Consider the following 20,992-nt stretch of genomic DNA (forward strand, 5'->3'; position numbering starts at 1 on the left):
CCCTCGAGGAACGGGACCGCCGGTGGTCATAGCGATTGCCACCGCCACCCGGACAGCCTCCGTGATCCGTTCCTATCAACAACCAAATAATTGTGATCCAATGTCACGAGCATATTTGACCGATGAGCAACTATTCTATATGAAATTATAAAATACGAAAACAGTGAAAAGTAAAACTGTTTCGCCACGGCAATAACAGTATATAGCGGTTCACACGCGGCGAGGGTATAACATCCCAACTCCTTGGGCAATAAAAATGTGTCAGAAAAATATGGTATGCTTCGCGAAGATATCTACTGACGGTCATCGTTACATTATACTGGCTACTGCGTAGTTTTTGAAAATTACACAATTAAACCACTTTTCAATTCTTAGACAGACTCTTTCAATAACTGCAAAAAAAAAAATTGGAAACAATCAAATATGTAGTTGAGGACGTACCTCTAGCGTCGGGCTAGCCGCGCGAGCAGGCCTCGCCACCGAGAGGCAGCAGGAGAGGGCGGCGGAACAGCATCATCGGGGACTGGAGTGGCGGCGGTGGCGGCTGAACAGCGGCCGCCATCAACAGCCCCTGTCGCTCGCCGTAGAGTTCCGGAATCTAGGCAAAGAAAATGCATAAGCACACGCATAATTGTGTACGAAAACACAAGATTACTTACCGGCGTTAGGGGCTGTTGAGGCTCCTGCCGCCATCCATACCACTGGGGCGGCGCGTTGCCCCAATGGTATCCCGGACGTGGGGGATTTGGGTTGACCCCCCACGCCACCCCCGGCTGCTGTAGCGGGACCGGGGGCCTCAGCCGCACACTTACACCTCCGGGACATTGAGGTTGCGCCTCAACGCCCGGAGGTGGTGGCTGGTTCGGATCCACCCGAATCCCCGCTGGATTCAAAATTCCTTCTTGATTGTTGTTTACTAAAAAATAAAGTTCGCAAAATTAGTCCTATGCCAAATCAACGATTTATCAAAATCAACGCGAGCGACCTTCCCTACATCCGCTTTGCTAGTGCGGCAGTTGCCAGGTGTTTAGGTATACATACAGTACTTGGAAATACAGAAAAATATATCGCTCACGAATAATAAAATTCATTCAAAATCTTGGTCCCGAATTCCCAGCCTATGTACCGCATCGCGATGGCCACTAAGCTAAAAATAATCGATGCATCGGTTAATCGAGTCGAAAAAAATTATGGAATAAGACTCGATTGAATCGGTAATAATTTATCGATTAATCGATCATTTGATATTTTATTGAAATTGTGCATTCGAATCCCTAATTTAGAGCGGTTTATAAATATTCTCGAGCTGCTGAAGCTGAATAGAGGGTGGCTCAAAAAAAAAAAAAAAAAAAAAAACAGAAAAATTAACGACCCAATTCAAAACCTGAATAAACTAAGATCGCGTTTCTCTATCCGCAAGATCTTTTTGAAGCGAAGGTTTCCAAATTAAAGCTCTTACGCACGTTTGTAATGGGGATCTAACTCACGAAAAGTGAAACGTCAGAAAGGGAAGTTGCAACGCGTATTGTTGCTGTGAGTAAAGCGAACCAGAGTACTAGAGAAGGTAACTGCGAAAGTTTCAGTGTAATCGGATTATAAATATTATAACTATGAATGATTTTATAAAAAAACGCTCGGTGCGCGAGCGGCTTGTACAGCGTTCGTACGCTGCGGTAACGGAATATTACGCGTTATTCGCAAATTTTGCTAACACTGCGATGGTACATTGCAAAGTTCATTGTCATTTAATTATTTACAATGTTTATGTGTATCGTTGATCGTACCCACGTACCATTCGTCTCGCCGTTAATTATTTTCAGACATGTGTGAAAATCAACATTTGTCATATGTTAATAAATATTTAACAACAGAGAGCGTAGAATAGGTATGCGAAAAAAATGATTAACGAGTACAAAATTATTGATTTCGATAATTTCGCGTGGATTTCGATGTAAAAAATGTTGAATTTTACAATGAAAACAGTGGGACGTATTTTTATAATAAAAAACATAGTTAACAATCCCCTGAGTTTCCGAAAAAAAAATCCATGACAGTTCCATGACTATTCCAGAATTTCCGAATTCCCAGGCTTTTACAGGTTTTCCAGAATTCCCTGACCAGTAGCGACCCTGTTATTTATAGCTTAAATGATATACATTCATTACATAAATAAAAAACCTAAAAAGATGTAGGATCAACGTTTTTCACGTATTATGTGAGGATTAACATAATTTTGATTATTATGGAATTTGGCTTTTTGCGAGTGGTATTGGGCCGGAGCTGCCATACATAAACATAGGCTCATTTCCCACCGCCCGTTACTCGCGGGCCCAGACCTACTAACTTAAAATATTTTGTACGCTATTGATGTTTTTCGATAACACCAATAATGCGAAAGAATGCATTTTCTGCGTGCAAAAAAGTATTTACGCGCCAAATATTATGATTGGTGACAAATTACTTACGGTTCATCGTTGCCGGTGGTTCGTGAACGACTGACTCTCTTCTGAGTCTTTTGTCGACGCTTGCGCTTCACACACGCCACTGTCCCCACTATCCGCACGGCCGTCACTTCTGCGTTTCCTCGCGTACCGTCTACATCCACGACTGTATAATGTATATATATGTATAAATACTCACCAGAGATAATCATGTATGTACCTCATGGAAAACCTCTGAAGAAGAATGAGAAATACTCTTTATTTTCGAAATACAAAATGTTCGAGCACAGTCGTCTGACGACACAAAGATTTTTTTTTCTCGCGCACAGCCGCCCGCTATCCGTGGACTGAGCGAATAATCGAATACAATGTTATGCACGGACGGAAAATAAACATGTCTATTCAAGTTTGCGACAAGGAGAAGCGGTGTTTGGGGGGGGGGGGGGGGCGACCGATGGCGTAACTTCGTAAAACGAGACCACAACGATTCGTACCCGTTTTGTTTCAATCGTATTTTTCGAACATATTTCCAAATATCTACAAATGGTGAATGGTGATATTTATGAGATCATTTTAAAATTACGTCGTGCTGTGTAAAACTAATATTGCGCGATATGATTTAATGTATATGGGACATTCGTTTACAAGCGAACACCTTTGTGACCGACACATTTTTGATTTAGCTGAAATTATTTTTTGACGGGTTCTATATCGAAAAAATAGGGATACGTATTCCAGGATTTTTTATTTCACATATTTCGTAAAATAGAGGGGATCGAAAGTTTGATAATTTGGTATTTTTTGGCTTGGAAGACTCACTTTCAAAAATTCATAACGCCGGTTCAATTTGAGCTGGAAAGTTCGTTTTTTTTTATCCCAAAGCTTATAAAATGAATTTTATTACAACAATTCTTTCATTAACGACTATTCCGAAGTTTATACTGTTATAGACAATTAATATGTTTCGATCGATTTTTAAAGATTGCCTCAACCTCGTAGCGAGTTCTTCGCACAACCATCGTATTCTACGTCAAATATTTTAACCATAACGTATTTTTAATTGATGGAGAAATTATTATTACTGGAGGAAAAGAATTTATCTAGCGCGGCACGTCACATCGGCGCGCGGGTTCCATTGCACGCCTCATAATCTTGCCTCGTATCGTTTTCCTCTGTAATATAAATGATTACTCAATATTTTTAATTGAATAATATTATTTATTAGCATATAAGACTTTATAAAAAATGTAACAAAAAAATAATAAAATACAAAATATTATTGTGGCAAATAAAAAATTAATTTACCAAGATTTTAATACATTATTATTAGTTAATAAACACCTCGTTCTGCATTACGTCTCACAATATTTACATTCAAATTTAATATGTATAGTATTTTTCGTTTAAAAATTTGTACAACCGTTTTTTTTTGACACAATTAGAATTGCTTTGCTTCCAATTCTTCAGGAGAGGTTGGAATCATACAATTTTTCAAGAATAAATGTAAATATTGTACGACGTACTGTAGGACGAGGTACTTATTAACTAAAAATAATGTATTAAAATCTTAATAAATTGATTTTTTATTTGACACAATAATATTTTGTATTTGATTATTTTTTTGTTACATTTTTTATAAAGTCTTACTTGCTATTGAATATTATTATTCAATTGAGAATATACAGTAATCATTTATATTACAGAAGAAAACGATACGAGGCAAGATGATGAGGCATGCAATGGAACTCGCGCGCCGATGTAACGTGCCGCGCTGGATAAATTAATTTTTTCCTACAGTAATAATAATTTCTCCACCAAATAAAAATGCGTTATTGATAGATAATTTGACGTAGAATACGATGATCGTGCTGAGAACTCGCTACGAGGTGAAGGCAATTGCTAAAAATCGATTTAAACATATTAATTATTTATAATAATATAAATTTCGGAATAATCGTAAATGAAACAATTGTTGCATTAAAATTCATTGTATTAGCTTTGGGTTGAAAAAACGAACTTTTCAGCTCAAACAGAATCGGCGTTATGAATTTTTGAAAATGAGTTCTCCATGCCAAAAAATACCAAATTATCAAATTTTCGATCCCCTCTATGTTACGAAATATGTAAAATAGAATAATCCTCGAATACGTATCTCTATTTTTTCGATATAGAACCCGTGAAAAAATTTTAAGCTACATCAAAATTGTGTCGGTCGATTTTTAACTAAATCTGTCCGATTCGTCAAAGAATGTCCCATATTCAAGGGTGTTTCACGGAACAATAAATTGAATTTGCTATATTCACCGTAAAACTATCAAAATAATCAGTTCGGTCGTGATGCAATCGCTACACACATAACGTCATCATTTGCATGCAAAATTCGGGTCAATCCTGTTGGTATGGTTACCGACTCAGATTCAGGTCTTTTACCGACCGCGTTTTGTCTAATATTGTGTTGCGCTACTCCCCGGTGGAGAGTACCACCTTCGAATGGTTCGGAACCGAGGAAACTTACGCAGAGGGCGCTTCGATCGATTACAACTTTCAGATCCAGGTCAGCGGCACCTTAGCTAAACTTGAGACTGCGTTTTCATCCATTGACTCTTTACCGTAAGTTGTTAGGAACTACTATATCACGTATTATGGAGAGTAGAGGTAACGAGGACTGTCTCCATGTATGTAACGTGTCCGTAAAGTAGAGGCAAATTAAGATGGTGTTGCTGCAGCAAAAGTTCCACGGAGCGCCAATCAGATTGGTACTCTTATTGCTTACGAGCGCAATTCTGGTGACTTGTTAAAGCACTATTTGCTGCTTTTTTCGGGCACGTTTTCAGTTGTTAACCCATATGAAATACTTTTCTTTACCTCTACCCTCTATATAACGTATAAAATGTGATTGCGCGTCTTTCCGAGTTATTTTATTGGCTAAGGATTAGCATCCATACAGCTGGTCTGCGATAGAGTACCAATGCTGCACTACGATTGGTATTAGGATATTAGTGTAGGATATCAACAAAAACAGATCACTTATTCTTTTGTATGTTATTCTTTATTTTATACCTTCTTAGTTTACGTACTGTGACACAACTGAACTCTGACTGACCGACTGACTAGCTTACTCTTTCCTTCTGTTTTATATATCATCCCTCCATCCAGAACTTTCTTACATCTCTTCTTTCTACATCTTTCTACACTGTTCCAAGTTCCTATTCGTACTCTACTTTACCGACTATTTTATAGTAACAGAAAACTTTTGTATTGCTCTTCTCAACAAGTGGGAAGCGAGCTACGGTATCTATAACTGTGCTTACGATTCACTACAATATCGTGTCAACATTTTAGCCCAGCACTTTATCAACATTCCGCGAGAGTATCTAACTGCGGTAGCGTTTTGTTCCAATGCTGTGCCGACCGGCGACCTTTTGAGATAGTACCGGTCAAGTATTTACTACCCACCGGTCTTTTCCTAATTGTAAACTTTCACACGGGTAATAGTATAAACCGATTGTTTCCGCATCGTCTTTGCACGCTTTTTGTTGAATCCGCATCCTTCCAAAGTGGAACTACAGAAAGTCTTTCAGGAAGATCTCTTTGACTAGAATTGCGTCGGAATATTATTCGGAATTTTACCCAAGCCATTACCGTTGCCTTATTTTTTTCCTGTTTCAGCGAAGATTCTTCCGGATATACTTTCATTGTAAGCGAGAAATCATCCAGGTTATCCCCGCAGCGTTCAGAATGGTGTGTTGATCATATCTATCCTTTATCGCACCTCTAACTGTCGTCAACGCCAGGCACAAGGGAAGGCAGCCCTGCCAGTCCTTTCGAAAATATTGGCGACCCACGTGTTTACGCCAAGATGGACAGTTTTTCTCTGTAACAATCATATTCTGATAAATTCGCGACCATGTCTCTCATGATTTGTGAAAGTTCGATAGGATCTTTTTGACCTGAAATCGGAGAATGTGAAGAGGTGCAGTCACCGATTCCAGAAAACAGTTTGAGTCGTTCTTGCAACTGTTCTTGCATAACAACTTCCACAAGCCATGGAAATTTTTCAGGAACGCTACCGGAAAAGGATCAACGTACTTTTCCCAGCTTGAGTGGGGTAGTTTATCCACTAACCAGTCTATAGTCTAGACATAAGTCCTTGACAGAAATAGATTTTTTTGCTCTCAGCAACTACTAGGCAACAACTTTCAAATTAAATCACGAATATTTCTTATAATCTACAAAAACCCATAATTTATTCAGTGCACATAAGAGTGAAGATAATTTGTGCAACATGATAATAATGTAATTGTTTTGCTGTTTGCCCAAGAAGTCCATAATCCTTATCCTTATGTTAAAAGACACTATGTATCATCCATTGATGAAATTGCAGCGAGGAAATTGTTAAAATTGTACATTCAATCCAAGCCCGATTCCTTGTGGTTAAGGATTCACATCCTTTACCACCTCCCACAAGTGGTCGGAGATCTAGCGAGGTGCAACAGCTGTTGCTTTCCTTTTTCTGATGATGATGAGAACTAAATAAAAAGTATGACGAATAATAAGATACAAAGTACAAAAAAAGAGAGAAGTATCTAAGGAAAGACTGGAACGGCGTTTCTATTTACCGAAAATTGTTTTCGAGGCTGCAGGTGCCTCGGAGGGTCAAGTCATCTCTGCGGGCTGGGATTCAAGCCCATTTTTGTAATAGTCCATTACCTCTGTAAGCTGTGATCATCAAAGCGATTATCCCGGGAAGCGTGTGTCGACTTTTCAACCTCAACGTCGCCGTCCATTATCAGGGTTTTCCGAGATGATTGCTGCTTTTTCATTTTTCCTCAGACGCCTGTGCTGACTAGAGGCTCAATTTGCTGCGTTCATTTCAGCGTATTGTATATTTCCTTGTATGTATCACAATGAATGAATCAGTATGTGCAGGCGCAGGCATGCATTTTACTCAGGCACCGATAAATAATCGTGGAAATAATAGTCGTTGTAGTTTCAAAATCAACTTAATCCAATCTACACCAGAACAGAGCCCAAAATTATGTTTGCATAATTGAAGCTTGCATATCAGGCTATGAAGAAATTTATATCTCTGTCAGACGGGTTTACAGCGAGGATACCAACGTACATGTCAGCTGTAGTTTAGGATAGATATGCGTGATACATTTTATCAAATTTTTCTTTCTTTGCTTTAAATTTCATTCATTCATCAGGATATTTTCGTGATAAGTTTTTGGTAAAGTTTGTGTGAAATTTATTTTATGCCATACACCAAGAAATTGAAAAAAAACATTGCGCTTATTTGACGCTACATTTATTTAATCAATTCTTCGTCAGTATTAATTTTCACGTACATGCAAGGCATCTTTCAAAAATTGTATTGCAATTATATTGTGAAAATTTTCTTATTTACTAGAAATAACCACATACTTTAGAATAGTAAATTAAAATTGAAAAGGTGAAGACAGTTTCACTTCACAATCTTTTTAAATATTGCAAATTTTATATTATAAAAATACGAATTTATGAAACTGCTTCTCCTGCTATAAGACGTATTTATAAACACTCATTGAACTAAAAGCTATACATGCGTGAAAGAAAAATTGATTTCAGTGGATTGTCACGCACGTTTGTGCACTAAAATAACTATGCGAAATGATTACGAGATGACCAAATGGAGCTACAAAGACGTTATTAAATGAAATTTCTCAGAATTAGTGCTCTTTCACAGAAAACATTGCACTGAGACAAAATTCGTCTGTTTGTCAATAAAAATCTAAAGAATACGCTTTCATATTAATTTTTTAGCGAAAAGCCGCTTAGAAAACGGATTCACATATTAGGTAAAAGATGCATTTCTGAAAATTGAGTATTCTGTGGATGAACATCAAGTTTATTTCACATGATCTGGGGTGCTTTTACGTTTTATAACTCATTGAGTAACTCTGAAGAAATTTCAAACAAATGCGAAATATTTGAACGTTCGAACGAACTTATCTTGAATGAAGTTCGATCGTAATTATATAAAATATCTTTTCCGAATAGATCACATGGTTGTAGCACTTGTGTTGCAAGTTTGTTCACAGTATTTAAAGAAATAAAAATAAACTGTACTTAGTTATATCGGTTAATAGTTCGTCACTTTAGAACCATCGTTGAATTTTTGAAGCCAGCGAAGTACAACACTCTGCACTACCTTATGCCGAAAAAACGTACACTGCCGTCTATGTGGTATATATGTATATGAATATAGCCGAGTAATAAATGATACTAACCAGTATATTTGGAAATGTTTGTGGCTTGAAAAAGTACCCGGCATCTATGGTTACTTAGCCGGAGACTTACTCCTCTAGAATACTTACATTGAAAGAAAAAAGTCGTTGACTGAAAAAAAAAAAAAAATGTTACGATCTAGTGAATGCGGCGTTTGTGGGCGGTGATATTAATCGACATACGTTTGTTGTTTGACATCCTCATTGTATAACTTTGTTAGTTTTAATTTTTTATGCATCTTAGTAGTCTTTAAAGCGTTTGTAACAAAATAAACAAAGTAGTGGTTATGCCACGTTTCAGCCGGTAATCGCGGTAGCATCCTCTTCGTGCCACTAATTACCGACGTGCGATTACCATAACAGCGTCTTGCACGCTGTTACCATTAGTTCTTAGATCCGTATCGATCTGCGCAGTTACCATCACAGCGTAAAGCATTCTTGCATTTATAATTCTTATGATGCACCATATCATTCGTTAGTAAGAAAAACTAATCTCGTAGCTATGCAATGGTAGCAGTTAGAGTGGTCCAAAAAAAAAAAATTTTTTTTTTTTCTCAAGTGCTATTTCCTGAAAACCTTCTTTTAGGTATAAAAAAATTCCCTCAAAAGTGCAGCTCGATATCTCAATTCTCCACTAAGCTCAATGAATTTTTATTTTCCCATTTAAATAACACGTATAAAATTTTTTTTCGTTTTTATCCGGTAAAACTACGAAAAATTTTTTTTTTTTAATTTCTCATGAATGATTCTTGTAGGAAATTTAATTTTCTACAAAACAGTCCTGAAGTAGTTTTTTCGTAATCCTAACGGGTAAAAAGTTATTAAGGGAGACTTTGCCCTTGAAATTTTCAAAAAATCAATTTTTTTTTTACTACGGATTCTTAATCTATATGTAAGTAGAAATAAATCTGTCGAAGCGTTTCCCGGATTTCGAACGTTTACGATATTTTAAAGGCGTTTGAAGTTGACACCGTCAGCGCGCTCTGACCGTCTCAGCAGAGGCAGGTGACCAACGCAGCAAAAAAGGCCCGGATTGAGTAGCGGGAGATGTTAGCGGCTCAACATGAGCAGCTAGAAGAAGAGGAGGGATGCCTCTATGGATCAGGCATTGCCGATTAGCGGTAATTATAAACACATTTGTGTAAACACATTACAAAACTTTAAACGCGTTTTTCTCGAAAACACGTTTTTAAAATTGGCCGCCATTCTCCTGATCGCTGTAATTAACATATCGACCTGAAATTTGGAGAGCATACTCAGAAAATATGTCTTCACGGAATGACGGATCGTTTTTTCGATAGATACATTTTTGCATTTATTATTTATCTTTTTATACGAAAAATAACGCGAAAATTCGATTTTTTGCTTTTAATTGCCGCCATTTTCCGAAATTTGTATTAAACGAAAAACCTATCCGTCATTCCATGACCAGAGGGTCACACATTGATAATATGCTTGGAATTTGGGTTTCAGATCAACAAAGAGGGGGCAGTGATGGCAGCCGTTTACTTGTTAACTTGTTTTCGCGGAGCTGCAACGGCCGCCATTTTGGTTTTTTTTTTTTTTTAATTTTTTATTACGTTCTGTATATCATGAATAAAAGCGAGAAAGAAACCGCACTCAAAAAGCTTTACTCGTTTCTTTAAAAAAAAAAAAAATGTAAACACCTGAAATATGGCACTCCAAGGGCAAGGTTTCCCTTAAGCTTCAAATACTTGCTACTTGGTACATTTGAAGGAAGATCGTTTCAAAGCAACTTTTTGAAGATATTGACATTATTTAGTACAGATAATTTATTTAATTTTTATAAATTTGAAATAATTTTCAACTTTTTGGAAATATTTTTGGTGACTGCATGTATTTATTTCAAAATTTATCAAACTCTAGACTGTTTATTATAATTGAATAATTTTTACGATTTTTTCACGGGAGCTCTATGGGACTTAAAGACTCGAATCAAACGGCATTCCCCTTCTCTGACCTTGTATTTTTAATAAAAAAATAGAGTTTCACTCCAAAGAAAAATCCAGTTTAATTAGGACCCTTTTCACGAACTACTATTTTAGCAAAATTTCGCATAACTTTGAAACCCTGCCAAGTCAAGAATTTTCCAAGTAGACGGCCAACCGACGGCTCAAATTTTTCTTCTAGGTATACTTTGTCACTATCTACACGAATTATTATTAATTATCGCGTTCCTTTTTATATACGGCTTCGCAAAACCAACTGATTTCTGAAAAATCGCTGTTTTCAGATAGCTGTAACTTTTTTCTATCAACTCGAAATCGCTTGAAATTTTCAGCGAAAATACTCCATTCTATCCCCAAACAACGCTGAAAATTTCCAACTAGGAGTCGAAGTTGTTAACGAGCTGTGAATTTTCAAAATGTTCAAGTTTCCCACATAATATTTCATATTTCATGGCATTATCAACGACTTCTTGAATTGCGCGTGGAAAATTTACACTTAGGACGTAATATATGGATCCGATTATACGCACAGCGAGTTCAAAGGTGGGCAAAAAATTGAGGGCCGGAATCACAATTTAAACCAAAATGTATTTCATTTTTTTTCCGCAGCTGCACGAACACCAACAAAGATATCAGAAACTGGCAAGATCCTTCTTTGTAGTGGACAGTAAGACGAACAAACTGAGCTTAAAATCGTTCTCCGAAAACAGTCAAATGATGAAAGATGCGACGTCAAAACCCGGTTTTCCATTTGTTTAAAATTCAAACGACAAATTCGTCACATTTTTCAATCGACAAGTATCTATAGGGTGTGGTCGTCCAGGTCATATTTTTTCTCACCAAAATCGCACTACCTGTGACTCTGCTGCGGAACAGAACTCATGTCTAATTTTGACGGGACTAAAAGATCGAAACACGATCATAGTCTCAAGAAAGAAAATTATCGAAAGAAGAGAAAATAAAAAACGTACCGGGTTAATTGTTGGTAGATCATTTGCATACATGGGCGCACAATACTTATTATCAGAGACTGCACGTGGTCTATGAAATTCTTTATTAATGTGATATATATTCAATTAATAGAAGATCTCTAAGTCAGGCTACTGCTGGATGATTTGTAACATTTCAGGACATCGTTGACGGTATAAAACAGAAGACCTATGTACATTAATCACAGTCTCGAACTCCTTCGAAATTGCGTTTAAGTAATTACTATAGCCCTACCGTATCACGCCTAGTCATTATAATTTTGCGCTTCTCGCAAATCAAAATGAAACATATGGAAACCCAGTGCAGCCATGATAATTCATTAAATGCTACGCTTTTAATTAACTTTCACTAGAATTTTTTAAACGACTACCTCCAGGAGAATGGTGCTTATTTGCTGACGAGTATACTTCAGACAATTTCCGATGATGATAAAGTGACCAATGGTAGAAGAAAAAGAACAACACATGATCGAATACCTTCATATAACAGCAATGAGCAGCAGGCCTGGCCGTCTGGCTAGCAAACGAATTGATAGAAGGTTCAATCCATCAAAGGTAATTGGAAAAAGAAGATAAATACGAAAAAGGAAAGGGATAGAAGAAAGTTCGCGTCAAGAATCTGCTCCGTATTCCTATTCCGCAGCCTTCTCTGACGTACGAGAGTATCATGTAGAAGATTGCTCTTTTGTGTAGCATATTATTCCACGTGAAGCAAGAAAGTCGGGTGAATTTCCCATTAAATTTACCAAAATTGCACCAAAGGAAATATTCAACGATTATACAAGTACAACTTTTTCATTCATAGTCGCTGAAGAACAAGTAGACGCTCATCAAAACACAATGTCACAGAGCTTTTATTTGCGGCAATAATTGATCATCCTCTGAGTATCCTTTTATTTGGCGTAGGACGTTGCAGCCTGCTCATAGGCTAGTAACTTTCATGCATCTCAACGCAACACAGAAATTGAAAGATTCAGTATTTGCAATTATTTTTTTTTTTCATCTATAAACCATGCTTCAAATCGTGGCATAGTCAGTATTTGGGTGGGGTTGAGGTCATGAAACCGCCTATTATTTCCTAGATTGATTGGTCTAATAAGGATGGAAACCGTGAACTTCAAGATTGAGAGAATCCTGCCAGACAACTGTTACAGGATCCCTAAATCTCTCCTCAAGGACTGTCACGTTCAGTTAAAGCACCGGAAGGGGATAAAGTTCCGAAAAGTCCATAACTCTGATTGATTTGAAATTTGGCATGTCCACGTATTTTGACGCTCCGATCGCGAATACGATAGTGAAAATAACCGCAAATTTGATTTTCAAGGTAAAAACTCACAAAATATTTCATTATGTAACAAGGGAATAAAGTCGAATTTTATTCCTCTGTTACGTTATAGAACTTTATATCCGACTCAACTCTGGCCGTAATATTTATTCGAAAATTGGGACTTTTAAATTGACTGAGGCTTAGGCGTTGCGATGCGTCTTGTGGGCAATTGTTTGGGCTCGCTTCTTTTGTTTTTTTAACTTCAGACGACACGAAAAATAAATTACAATTTTGTGGAGAGCCCCCCTAAAAAAATTACCTCAAATTTCCCAATAATTTGTATCTGCGTGAAATATGATCTCCAAATGCGCTTTCATTTTATTTTTAAAGTAAAAAAAGTTTACTTTATGGTTGAGTCGGAAATAAATTGATTTTCAAACAGTTATTTCATATTATTTTGATAAGTGTTGATCTTAGAGAAAAATATTTCCAAGAAAAGTTGTAGCTTATAGAAAGACTTGTCTTTTATGTGCCGTACAGTTTTTGCCTAAAACCATTCTGTTAAAAAAAAAAAAAAAAAAATGGGTTTCACCAAAGAAAAGTCATTACTTTCCATCAGTTTCGATCTTTTGCACTGACGTGCTTTACCGCGGGAAGGTTGGAGTTTGGTCTTTGAAGTGGTTTTTTTTTTTCTTACTTGTTTGTGGTTTTGTATTTTGTCTTGTTTTAGCTTTTTCCTTTGCAATTCATTTTATTTTTGGCTTTTCTTGCATCGTATTTTACTTCCAGAATTTTTTATAATTCATTTAATTTCACTCGTTTGTGATTTGTTGCGTTTTATGCGGATATGTTAAGCCTACATTTTTTTTTGATAAAGAGCGTAATTGGCGTCTTTTGGTATCTTGGCAAATTTGAATACGATAACTGTTGTCCTCTGTGAATCATTTTCAAGATCCTTTCGTACTTTCGACGACTTATCTTGCATTCGGCGATTTCCACGATTTCACCATTGCCGCATGTTTTATCTTCGTTTTCAAACTATTGGCCAAAGGCAACCTTCAAATTTCTCGACAAAAACAAACGCGATCGGTAATCGTTTCTATGGATACTTGTTGATCTTTCGCTTACAACACTACTTATTTCGCCAATAGTTCAATCGTTAAATTGACAGTAAAGCTGTACGTAATGGGACATCTTTCGGGTCAAGTATTTTCAGCCGCGTTTGCACAGTGATTGTGCTTGCCTTTTTTTACACATAAATTCACCACATATCAATCGCGATTCGTGTATAGTCATGTTTTTTTACGTGTTCCACAATGTCTGGTGCTTGGAATTAGTTCCATGTTGAGTAACCACTGGAGGGTTCTATCACGAAATTCGATCCATTATACACTGAGAAAAATTTCATTTAAGATGATTTAAGATGATTTCATTTAAGGGACTCTTTTAAGATGAAAAGGTTTTGACATGATACTATGCCCCCGTCATACGAATGCCGAACTTATTCCAACCTCTCGACTAAAGACCAAAGCCAAACCTTCCCGCGGTAAGGTGCATAAGTATACGGTATCGAAACTATTGGAGTTTTGGCAAAATGTAGTTACTGGAGCATCATCCCATTTTTCTCGAAACAGAATGGTTTTAGAAAAAAACTGTACGGAACATAAAAGATGAGTCGTTTTGTAAGCTGCATCTTTTGTGAAAATATTTTTCTCTAAGATCAACACTTACCAAAATAACGTGGAAAAACTGCTTAAAAATCAGTTTTAGTACGTTTTGACGTTGGAAATCAAATTCGCGGGTATTTTTACCATCATATTCGTGATTAATGCGTCAAAATACATGGGTCTATCAAATTTCAAATCGATCGGAGGTATGGGTTCTTCGGAACTACATCCGAAAAATCTCGACCTTACCCACGTAACAATGAATATTTCAGAAAACTTTCTGAAATCTTTCACGAAAGGAAAGAAACATTTCAAAAATATTTCAAAAAAAAAGGTTGCTGTAAGTTGAAAATGTCCGCGCCAGAAACTTGCAAAAGATTTCTTGATTGTTGTTGTTCTTGAAAAGGTTCTCGTAATCTTTCTACAAAATGTTTTATTGAAAGTTTCTTAGAAAGTTTTCATTTTATATGGGATAGTCCAAGCCTGGCTAAAAGCATGGCGCATTCAAATCAGCGAAACGAAATTAACGCCCGTAACCTTCACCGTGAAAAGGGAAACATGTCACCAGTTTATCTTAGCAGCCATCAACACCCAGAAGAAGACCACGTTAATTAATGACTAGGCTTACACCTGGATACAAGACTAACCTGTAAGATATACATGTGGAAGAAGAGGAAACAACTTGACTAAAAACTGCTACAGATGTACTGTCTCCTCGGTTGAAAACCTCAACTGTCAATCGACAATAAACCCCTCGTGTCCAAGCCATGTTGAAGCCCGCCTGGACCTGCCGTATACAACTGTCGTACACCCCGAACAATTCCAACACAGAAATCCTGGAACGCTTTCGGGCGAAGGTCCTGAATACCATAGTCAACACTCTGAAATACGTTCTCAACCAAGTACTGAGAAAAGACTCGCGTAAGAAATCAAAAATTACAGTGGAAAATGCCTGGTACGAATTGAAAACAGTCGTAAACGGTTAGCAGTACGATTACCAACTCACAAACATGTAAAGCGTATCAAACGACAAGATCCTCCAAACTTAACCGAAAGATATTTATAATATAGAAACCAAAGAGCTAGAAGAAAAAAACATTCATAAACCAGATAAAATACGAACATATGTTGAGTAAACAATAGAAATAATTGCCAACAAGGAATCCTTTCGAATGTTAATCACTCGCTGTCCCGATGCCAGTGGTAGGACCAGTCACGGATCCAAACTATTGGTCGAGGGGGTTATTAAATTGAACTTATTAAAATTGCAAACCACTTTGGAAAACAGTCGTTTTAAAATCGCGTGAAATTTCGCTTGAAATCACAGTTGACGTCGTATCAAAGCATGGAAATCATTGCAACCGCTTGTCACCCGATTTATGAGTGAATAGCCCCTCTCTAATCGCCTACGTCTGTTCTCCGCGATTAGCTTCTTGCTTCTCGATTAACTCTTCAAGCAAACACTGGCCGATCTGGACCTATACCTCAATTGTATGAATCGAAAATAACTTTTAAGCAGATTTATGTAAATTTTTACAAAATACTAAAATTTTTTCAATGCAAATTTTTTTCTAGAATACTTTTTCTCTTCGTAATTTTAAACTACTCTATCACATTCCAAGATGGTGAAAGTATGTCGCTGAATTTTTTCAGCTCTATCGAACGCGCATGTTTGGAGTGAAAACGTATGAAAAATGAGACAGGGTAATTTTGACCCAGAGTGTACTTGATGCTCGGAAAAAGAGACTTGTTCGTGAAGGGTTGAAAGGAAATTTATAAGCAACCTTGGCGGGGAATAAGGTGCAAAAGTAATCAAATCTAGGTGATAATTATACCTGTGCAAAAGTCGACACAGAGTGAAATAATAATTGTTAACAATGGTTTGACATTGCGGCCGTCCTGCTGTTTCTTTTTCGTCTGGCAACCCTTTGTGCTTCTGTTACCTCTTTTTCTCAATCTTACTTCGACGTCCTGGAGCTGGTGAACTGTTTTACTGGCACCAGGGGAATAGAGTGATAAACTGCGACTCGATTTTGCACGTTAGTTTACACAGTTTTATAAGGACAATCTATACGTCAAAGGGTTTTGTAATTGCTTACGGGGTCGGGAAACTTTTCTACGATATACATTTGGAAGAAAAAACTCTACCTGAGATCATTCTATTTCACTCTGATTTATTGAGAGTAAGCTCGTTTATTGGGTTTTCGCTCGAATATTATCATAACACTGCACCTTCCGACAATTTCGTTCATTTAGTGATAATTTTAAAGCCGTCCAGAATGAAGTATGTTTATGGGTATCGTAGACAAGTCAAGTTTCAAGTAGAAGGTTCTGAAGATTAGACAAAAATCGGTACGAATTGAATAGGTAAATATCGCGAACGATGCATGTGTGAACGGGTTGGGAAAAGGTGTGAGAAAATGATTCTTAAGAAAACATGGACGAGTCACCTCCTAATCCGATTTCTATTCGAAACGCATCTGCTTAAAAGATCTTAATTGGATTAAGTACTAGCGAAAATTTTTAAAAATCGATTCTCTGATCCGTTTTAATTTTTTTTTTTTGTGCACTACTGCTATGGAAGTACGGTTTAAACGGCTGGTGTAATGTTACATTTTTTAACGCAACTCATAATCGTTTGTGATAATTAGTGGTTTCTGCCCGGATTCGGAACTCAAAATGATTCGATCCTCACAGACATCCTTTCTGATTCTAGCTAGAACGCTGAAACTCGTTTACTAATTTTTTCCAACCGATCTAGGGTGAGCAGATTTAAGTCCAAAAACGACTTTCTTCAGAACCACACCGGTGCACATCGTATCAACTCGTTTGCCAAGTTCTGATAATTGCCGAGAGAAGCGCTGCTCCTGCCGTCTGACCACGTGGGGTAGAACGAAGCTTGCAAGCTCCTAGGGAGACAGTAGTCCGCGGACCGTCACACGGGTCTCAAGTTTGTCGTTCAAAGTTCGCTGGTTTTAAATGTAAGTTAAGAAAACAACCTGCGCCGTCAAATATTCGACGTCGATAATCGTCCGCGGACGGGATAAGCTGGTGAGTTTAATCGTACGTCGTAATTTGAGGTAAAAATTTGATCCGGATGAATGTCATCGCCTTGAGTACACGATGATAACGAGAGTTGTGATTATCGTGACACCAAGTATATAATTTACCCGAGATCGTAGACGTGATGGGTGAAGTATGCGAAGAGCAAATATTTCAGGATTAATTATGGAACGGTGTTTGTGAGTTTTGACAGGGATTGACATGCTTGCGATATTGACGTTTGAACGACGATTATTATTCCATTAAGATTATCAATTGATATTCGAAGTACTGTACTGGAAAAAAATTCGGTGTATGATATACGTTCAGAACAGCCGAGCCAGAATCACGAGCGTAAATTCTTAAATGTGGAAACAGCGGTAAAGCAATGAATTTATTCCTCGACTGATTAAATAGGCCTTATCGAGAACTCGTGGTCCTACAAGTCATTAGCGAATTATATAATAACATTTTAGAAAGAGAATGAATGAAAAATGATGAGCATAAAAAACGAAGAGTTTAACCCAGAAGAACGGTTTAATAATTTCATCAGGAAATACTGTTTTTTAAAACGTGTTTGTTTGATTAAAATAAAGTATTCTCGAGCAGGAATTATAAATATTGATTTCTCGCAACTGAGATGCCTATTTGTCTCAAATAATACATTCGAATAATGATTTATTACCTCTGAAGAAAAACGTTTGTTTCAGACGTGTTTATTTGCTTCAAATAGATCGTTTTCAAGTGGGACACCAATGTTCATTTCCCGTAATTAGTGATATTCACTTTTTATCAAGTCAGACAATCTGTTCGAAATTCATTTAACTACAATCAAATAAATTAGTGAGAAATATATTTTCACGAATTAGATATTTATTTTCACGTTGAATTCATGAATGCACGGAATGAATGAATCGAATATTCCTTTCTTAAAGGTATTGTATTTTTTACGAGGTTCGCGTGAATTTCAAAAATAATTGAAATTAATAATATTTCATTGACTGAAAGCATATCTACCATTTGTCGAAGAGCTTTTAGATAGTTGAAGAAACTGACGACACGTTAACATCCGAGCATTTTTTTTTATGAAATCCTCGAATATCTTCACGTGACAGCTTCGTATCATCGATATAAGTACGACTCGCAAAATGAATGAGAAAAATTTGACGCGGAGTTTGTGTAAAAGTTTGGTGAAATCGGCAAAGTTTCCTAAGGAACTCAAATGGTATTTTTTTCCATTTTTCGATCAACGATAAGTAGTTTCCGAGTCAAAAGGCATGTACGACGAATATTAAGTAACGATTGCAACAATCAGGTCGGAATTTTCAATTTTATATTCAATGAAACCAATTCCCTTTAATGTTACGTTCAGGGTATTCAAATGCAATATTTTTTCCATTAACAAAAATATTCATTCACTATAAATAAAATATTTATTTCGTATCACGACTTCCTGCTACTAAACATTTATTTACCGTATAGAAGAGATTTCAAATAGATCTTCACAGCAATGAGATGAATACATGTTTATCAGGTTCATATACTGACCTTTTTTTTTTCTTTGTGGTTAAAATTTATTTGAATGCACGATATTTCTTTATGGTTGTAAAGACAACACCGAGCCGTATCCATTTAAATCCGTCCACATTTATACGTATTCAATCAAGTGCGGAGTATGCAAAATAATAATCATCCTGTAAAAATTAAGCGTAATCTAGAATAAAATATTCACTCGATTAATAATTATTTTACGTGTTTTTCACGCGAGTGGAATCCGACCGAACAGAAACTTTGCGCATTGTTTTTATCTGAGATGGATACACAAATTGCGTAGCGGAATACTAAAAATGGCCAAAAAAAGAAAAAGGAAAGAAAAACGTGAAACAGAAAGAAAAAATCAATCCGAGAGGTGGAAAAAACATTTCGCCTACATTTAATTTTTTCCCGATAGTTGCAACGCCTGCAGCGAGATTGCACTGATAAATTATTTTCATATACGGTGTTGTTGCTGAAAAAGTTGGCGCGATCTCGGCACAGAAATTTGAGTAGGTACGGGAAATGAGTGGAAATGGAATGATTGTATAATTGATTCTTTGCATGAGAATATTTTATAGATGCTTATTATGCAGAGAGATAAAAACTAAAAGGACATGTTTCTTCTTTTCTCCACGAGTTAACAATAATTGAAGCAAAGACGGCAGATTGAAAACTGCAACAATGCGCTTGTACAACACCTGAAAATACTTTTTTCAACGTGAAAGACAAAATATGATCTCATGATTTTACGTTTTTTCTGCTTTATACACATCGTATCTTCCGAATGGATTTTTTTTACACGCGAAGCCTCGAATTCAAATTACTTCGATACCCGTAGCAGACGCTTGGCCCAAAGACTAACTAATTTGAACGGAGTTTGTCTTCACTGCGCGCTATCTTATTGTAAGAGCTAGACGTGATGTGAACAAGGATGCAAGTAGAATTAATATGCCCAGAGTATTGAATTGCGTGTATCGCAGTTGAAAATTACGTGTACACCGTGGCGGTAAAAAACTATAAATCATCTTTCGTCGAAGAATGTTATAAATTAATTAGATGTTAAAAAGAAAAAACGAAAGTCAGTCGAGTGATGTGACACCATTTTTATTATTTGTTTATTCAGCAAAGTTTCAATTCTCTTACGTAGTTCTTAGTTGAGAAGCCGAAAAGCAACGTCTTCTTAGAATTTACTACTATAAAATTCCAAAGTCTTACAATTAGTGTAAAACAGAAAATCGGTATATGCATTTACAAATATACCAAAGTTGTGTCGATTTCTTATTGTCTCATTTTATTATATTTTATTGTAAACTAAGATTCTGCGTAATGGCTTACAGAGGAATAAATAAATAAACGATCTCATTCGTCAGAATTTCACGACTTTGTATTAATTGTACCACTGTTTAGGGTTGATAAATTTCGAACCTGTAAGTTTAGAAAGTTTTGCGTGAGAAATTGTCAAAGTCTAATTACGTTTAGCTTTATATTTTTCTGAATCTATTGATGAGAATATTTGAGCTTCGAAAGTGAAATGAGATATGATTATGGAATCGTTTGAATATTGCCCCATTAATTTTCACCATGTAAAAAAAAAAAAAAAAAAAACGTGTTCAATTATATATCATATCAACATATAATATACCAACATATCGCGATGTAAAATAATTCTGTAAAAATGTCGAAATGACTTCTGACTCTATTCTGACAATGATACTGAAGGCTTTTGAGGCTGTTTTACAGTGCAAAACTTAAAAATATGCAAACATGACGAAAACTCTGTATAGTTAGCCAGAAACAAATAATAAGCAAGA

At 36.5% G+C, this 20,992-nt stretch overlaps 2 protein-coding genes across 2 annotated transcripts in view; one reads left to right on the forward strand and one right to left on the reverse strand.

Annotated features, from left to right (window-relative positions):
* Window positions 1–454: 454 nt before the first annotated feature.
* LOC124297790 (cleavage and polyadenylation specificity factor subunit 6-like) lies at window positions 455–2,756 on the reverse strand. Its single transcript, XM_046749104.1, has 4 exons — window positions 2,662–2,756; window positions 2,466–2,595; window positions 660–916; window positions 455–598 (listed from the first exon to the last, which is right to left on the reverse strand). The coding sequence occupies exons 2-4, from the start codon at window positions 2,470–2,472 to the stop codon at window positions 455–457; spliced, it is 408 nt and encodes a 135-aa protein (XP_046605060.1). The 5' UTR covers window positions 2,473–2,595; window positions 2,662–2,756.
* A 14,781-nt stretch (window positions 2,757–17,537) lies between these two features.
* LOC124297586 (zwei Ig domain protein zig-8-like) overlaps window positions 17,538–20,992 on the forward strand; it is a 183,142-nt gene continuing 179,687 nt past the window's right edge. The window contains exon 1 of the mRNA XM_046748772.1: window positions 17,538–17,654. The gene's annotated coding sequence lies outside the window, so the exon portion shown is untranslated. The remainder of the gene's footprint in view (window positions 17,655–20,992) is intronic.

The sequence above is a fragment of the Neodiprion virginianus genome, chromosome 2 (assembly GCF_021901495.1).
Source record: "Neodiprion virginianus isolate iyNeoVirg1 chromosome 2, iyNeoVirg1.1, whole genome shotgun sequence".
Taxonomy (NCBI): Eukaryota; Metazoa; Arthropoda; class Insecta; order Hymenoptera; family Diprionidae; genus Neodiprion; species Neodiprion virginianus.